At 33.6% G+C, this 6,039-nt stretch overlaps 2 protein-coding genes across 2 annotated transcripts in view; one reads left to right on the forward strand and one right to left on the reverse strand.

Moving 5' to 3' along the window:
* LOC109582799 (receptor tyrosine-protein kinase erbB-2-like) overlaps positions 1-1,433 on the forward strand; it is a 6,015-nt gene extending 4,582 nt beyond the window's left edge. The window contains exons 9-12 of the mRNA XM_019997759.1: positions 186-341; positions 386-508; positions 559-658; positions 874-1,433. Coding sequence (XP_019853318.1) covers positions 186-341; positions 386-508; positions 559-658; positions 874-1,433 — 939 coding nt within the window. The remainder of the gene's footprint in view (positions 1-185; positions 342-385; positions 509-558; positions 659-873) is intronic.
* A 2,080-nt stretch (positions 1,434-3,513) lies between these two features.
* LOC109582800 (putative ankyrin repeat protein RF_0381) lies at positions 3,514-5,830 on the reverse strand. Its single transcript, XM_019997762.1, has one exon. It carries the CDS (start codon positions 5,352-5,354, stop codon positions 3,813-3,815), a length of 1,542 nt encoding a protein of 513 aa, XP_019853321.1. The 5' UTR covers positions 5,355-5,830; the 3' UTR covers positions 3,514-3,812.
* Positions 5,831-6,039: the final 209 nt, after the last annotated feature.

The raw sequence follows: 6,039 nt of genomic DNA on the forward strand, positions 1-6,039 counted from the left end.
TGGTTTGTGCATAAGTAGACAAATAATGTTAGTGTCACAGCTGGTGCCTCTTGGATCTCTGATAGCCTATTTGAAAAATCACAAAAACAAAATCTCAGCTCAGACTGTTATCAACTTCTCATTACAGATAGCAAAGGTTTATGATACAAGCACTTAAAATATATAATTTATACATACATGTATAGGGTATGGCTTACCTTGAATCTAAAAGTCTTGTACATAGAGATTTAGCTGCTCGTAATATCCTTGTTCAGAGCCATCTTAAAGTTCTCATTACTGATTTTGGACTAACACGATTCATTAAACCTGATGAGTCTCATTATGAAGCATCTGGATCCAAAGTCAGTATCACATTAACTACTAACTGTGAGGTATAAACATGTAGCTGCCTGTTCGCTGGCTACCACCTGAAAGCATACAGCAAAGAATATTCACTCACAAAACTGATGTTTGGAGCTTTGGTGTAACAGTATGGGAGATACTAACATTTGGAGAATCTCCTTTCAAAGTATAATCATGCAGTGAATTTAATCTTATCACAGTACATCACATGCTTAGGGTAAAAGTGTATTTGAGCTGCTTAAACTGCTGGAGAAAGGTGACAGATTGAAACAGCCTAAAACGTGTACACTAGAATTTTACAAAACATTGCAGAACTGTAAGTGTAACATACACAGAATAGTAGCATCTGACCTTTGTACAGATAGCCATTTTGCATAAATGTAGCAACATAGTATGAAGATATTAAAATTGCTATATTATTTTTATTATGTAACAGCTAGTGCAGAAAAGTTGTCAGTTTATGTAGCATGAGACACATCTGTGATAAGGCTATTGAAAATTACACAATACTTCAATTAAACAAATTTTTAGGTTGGGAACTAGAACCTGAGAAACGACCATCTTTTGAAGACCTCGTTTATCAGTTTAATACCATGATGATATCTCCCAAAAAATATGTAAAAATTAAAAAAACTAGAACTTTGAGGGGAGCTGTGTATAGTAGATCTAGTCATGATGGCAACAATCAAGAGAGGAATTTTCATAAAGGTAGAATTGAAGAGACTAGTGGCTACGTTGATGTTGATTGCTTACATGAAGATTCCAATAATAAAGATGGTTACGTTGATTGCTTACATGAAGATTCTAATGATAAGGACGGTTACGTTGATTGCTTACAGGAAGATTCCAATGATGGTTACATTGATTGCTTCAATGAAGATTCCAATGATAAGGATGGTTACATTGATTGCTTACATGAAGATTCTAATGATAAAGATGGTTATGTTGATTGCTTACATGAAGATTCTAATGATAAGGATGGTTACGTTGATTGCTTACAGGAGGATTCCAATGATGGTTACTTTGATTGCTTTAATGAAGGCCCCAATGGTGCAGTAGTAATGAAGGTGCTGGCTACTTCAATTGCTTGAAGTGAATGAGATGGGTTTATTGAGTGTTTTTCATTAATTAATTTTACAATAAAATAAATGTAATCTGTAGATACTATAGCTATTATAGTAATTTTTGTTATGCTTTATTGTTTTATTGTCTGACCTTGGTTTATAATTTCTGTGACAGCCCCTAAGTTATTACACTTTTGATCTTTTAATATGAGATTGTTTTAATTTTTATTGTCTTATGCTGCATCCAAGTACTCTGACCCTGGGAGATGCTATAAGACAGTGATCTTGTTAAACATACATTACTAAATATCATCAATAGTGAGATGGTGAAATTGCTCAAATTTTATAAATAATATCAACTTCTCATCTCAAAAAAGATAAATACAAAATCTAAATAAAGTAGCCCTTGCTGAGGATTAAAAATTTTAATAATGCTTTACATGCATGGCTGGTAAAAGTGGTGATTTTGCTCTAAAAAGTGAATCTGCCTACACTGATGTAATTTCTTTTTTGCTTGGATCTAATATATACATAAACTTATTTGTACTAGCAATTTTGCATTAAAATAATTACTTTATTTTAAGAAATATTCTATAATGTTGAAGAAATGAACCTAATGGCAACCAAGGTGTATTTTACTATAACATACCTAGAAAATGTTGTTAATATCATAAATCTTCATGTCATGCATTATTTTGCAGTTACTAAGTTAAAACACTTAAAGTATGTTACAGGAACAGTGATGAGTATCACAATATGTCAGGATTCTCCACAGAGCATGCTAAGTGTAGCTTCATGAGCAATTCAATGATGCATGTACTTTGTAGATGTACATTGCTATTGGAGAAACTTTAGAAATTCATAAAATTCAACTTTGGTTGGAATCAATTCAAACTTTTTACACAACACAAAAACATGTATATCAGTATATGTACCAGAAAAAATATAAAAGTGGCAATTTCTCTCCTTTATAATTTTGGCAAAATTTGGCTCGTGATCATGTACAGGGACTTTGGCTAAATTTATGAGTAACTTTTAAAAATTTTATAAAAAAATCTAACTTTGATTGAAATTAACTCAAACTTTATGCACAACATTAGAACATTTGTAATGTATCAAAGAATTATAAAAATAGTGAATTCTCTCCTTTTCAATTTTGGAAAAATTTGGCCAAGGCCCTATAGGACAGGGTCACAGGTTCATGATGATGTAGTAAAAATTATTACAGCCGGAACACCATGGGCAGATCTATGATGGGGCCTAGGGGGCCAGGCCCCCCAAAAAATTTTTCTGGTGAAGCATAAAATTAACTGTGAAACAGCTGCAGTACTTGACTGTGTAAACAGTCTGTAAACCACAAAGAAGCTCATTTAAGAGGCCTAATCTTCAAAATTTTGACTTCCCAAATAATTACCCACCCATATCATAAAGGTCCCCCAGAAATTCAATCCTAGATCTGCCCCTGCAGAACACACAAAGCTAATTACAAGAATACAAGCTAATGTTAAATGATACTGTTCTGGTATGCAAGGTCATAAGCCTCACCCATGTGTGTCATGCTGATTTATTAGTTCTCACACCACAGACACAACATACATTGTCACTGTGACACATTTTTTGCATCAACACACAACTCATGCAGGAGTTAATGGAACTGGGCCATTTCTATTTCATGCAACACATTGCATATTGCATTGACTCCTGTGTTATAGTTGCCAGTGGACATAGATTTAACGCAACATTAAATTGACAGTTCTTTGAATTATCTGTAATGGATTATGCTAGCTATGTGGGTTGCTTTGTGATTACAGGGGTAATACAGTAGTACAATGGTGATACGATGGTACAATGGTGTAAAATAATAAGATGGATTGGATATACATGGTGATAGTAAGATGACAATAAGATGAAGTTAAAATGTCAATTTTATTAGGTGTTAAGATTAATGGTGATCATATTACAGAAGTATTGTATAGATGATATTGGTACTCATTGGTGTATGGTGATGGTAGTTAATACAATGGTATGTAATGTGGTAAGATGGTGATGACAAGTGTAATAGTAAGATCATGTATATTGTATAACTACTAATTTAACTAATTGAGTTATTTCAATATTGTGTGGACAAGGTTTTGTTAACTAAAAACTAAACAATCTCTAAATTAGAACTTTTACTAGTAAAAATTATGGTTTTAAAATCATTAGTATTAGCTATTAGATTACAATTGAGATCAGTTAAAAAGTATTGTACTAACTCCATACTACCAGCTTCACATGCTCGATTAACTGAAGTGTATCCATTATTATCAGGATCATCAGGAGTACAGGGGAAGGTCTCTATGAGATAACACATTATATATGAATATTATCAGAATGAGAAGCATAATACAGAGGAGTATGACTAGACTAATTGTTTATAGGTAATTCATTAGTGTCAATGTTGTGTTTCAAGTACTGGTATATGTTTCTTCTTACAGCAACATCCCCAAATATTAAGGATGATTTCTTAGCTCTCTTTCTTTTTGCTAATAAGTGTAAGCATGTGATGCCCTTTTTATCTTGTGATTTAGGATTTAGTTTATACTTCTCAACAAGTTCCTTTACTATTTCAATATCTCCTCCCTCACATGCTGCATGAAGTAAACCACGTCCTCTGTTATCCAATGCATTAACACCTTGAGGATAAATACTGGATAAATAACGAAACACATCAATATGGCCATTACTGCAAGCTGTATGAAATACAGTGGATCCTTCATTATCAGTAGCTGTAAGCAGATCATGATGAGTAGAACTACCAGTGACAGAGGAGAGTAAAGCTTCAGTGGTATCCTTATGACCAGAGGCAACTGCTAAGTGTAATGGTGTCTGTCCTTTCTTGTTAGTAATTAATATATTGATATTAGTAGAAAGATAAGCACTTGATAAACGTGATACTGTCTTTGTTTGTCTCCACATACAAGCAAGGTGTAATGGTGTGTTACCATCTTCATCTTGTACATTAATAAGTATGCTTAATCTAGTTCTTAATAAAAATTCCAATATTTCAAACTGTTCAGCTGCTACAGCAATATGAATTGGTACATGGTCTTGATGATTGGTTGCATTAGGATTACAATAATTATTATCAATGAGATATTTCAATACATTTAAGTGGCCCCTTGCTACTGATGTGTGAACTGCTCCAGACCCTTTATCATCAGTAGCTGATAGATTACACTTCTTACTAATAAGATATTTAATAACTTCTAACTGATTGAAGTACACTGCAATAAGGAATGGAGTACGACCATGTTTACTCTGAGGTAGTTCAAGTGATGATGGTATGTGTTCTATAATGTACTGGATCAAGTTCAATCTTCCTTTTTTACATGCTAAGTGGATAGGAGCCATTCCCTCATCATTCACAGCACATAGATCTAATTGATGATTCTCTACCAGATGTTTGAGTATAGGAAGAGAGTCACTGTACTGACAGGTAATGTGAAGAACTGTTGATCCATTAGAAGTCTTAGCTGCTACATTACACTGAGGAAGACTAGTGAGATAAAGTACAACAGGAACATGACCTCCTTTACATGCTACAAGAAGAACTGTACTACCAGTATCAGTAGTAGTAGCATTAACGTCACACTGATACTTGTTGATCAGTTCCTGTAGACAATGTAGCCTACCTTTATAAGCAGCTGCATGAGCTAGTGTGTACTTGTTATTGTTAGTGTGATTAGTAATATCCACACTATACTCCTGACTGTACCATTTCAGTATATGAGTATGACCATTTTGTGCTGCTCCATGTAATGCTGTTACACCATATTTATCAGTCGCTAAAGGCTCAAGCTTATACTGTTGTATTAGTAATTGTACTAGATCAAGATTACCTGAGAAACATGTAAATGTGACACACGTTTGATCACGTGTATCCTTAGCATTGACATCACATTTCATATCATTTATTAGAAATGTGACCAATTGAATATTACCACTCTGACAGGCAAAATGCAATGGTATCTTACCATCATTGTCAGTAGAGTGTAGTAAACTAATGTATTGAAGATTTTGACTAGTGATATGTTTGATAAAGTGAGTGTGACCTTCTAATGATGAAAAATGAATAAAATTCCGACCTTTGTTATCTGTTAGGATCAGACTACACTTGTAATCCTTCACATATAATTCCAGTAGTAAAATATCACCAGATTGAGCAACATAATGAATTGGTAGCTTACCATTACTGTCAGCTTGATGAGGATCTAACTGATGGGTAGTTATTAATTCTTTAACAAGAGATAAGTTAAGAGACACTGAGGCATAATGTAAAGCAGTGAGGCCATTCTTATCAACTGCATTAGGAGACAAACCTTGTTCAGTAATAAGATACTGAACTAAATCAAAGTTACCACTCCATGCAGCATGATGTACTAATGTGCGTCCTTCATTATCTGCTTTATTAATATCACAATGCTGTACCTCAATGAGATATTGAGTGATATCAATATGACCATTACAACAAGAATGATGAAGAAATGTCATACTATTTTTATCAGTAACATTAGGATCACTGTTATGATTATTAAAAAGGTATTTAACAAAATTAATACTACCTGACACACAGGAGTAGGCTAATGGTGTA

Source organism: Amphimedon queenslandica, unplaced genomic scaffold (genome assembly GCF_000090795.2).
Source record: "Amphimedon queenslandica unplaced genomic scaffold, v1.1 AMPQUscaffold_13354, whole genome shotgun sequence".
NCBI classification, from domain to species: Eukaryota; Metazoa; Porifera; class Demospongiae; order Haplosclerida; family Niphatidae; genus Amphimedon; species Amphimedon queenslandica.

Excerpts from the sequence above, each read along its gene's own strand:
- LOC109582800 (XM_019997762.1), bottom strand. The coding sequence starts at position 5,354 with ATGAAATGTGATGTCAATGCTAAGGATACACGTGATCAAACGTGTGTC.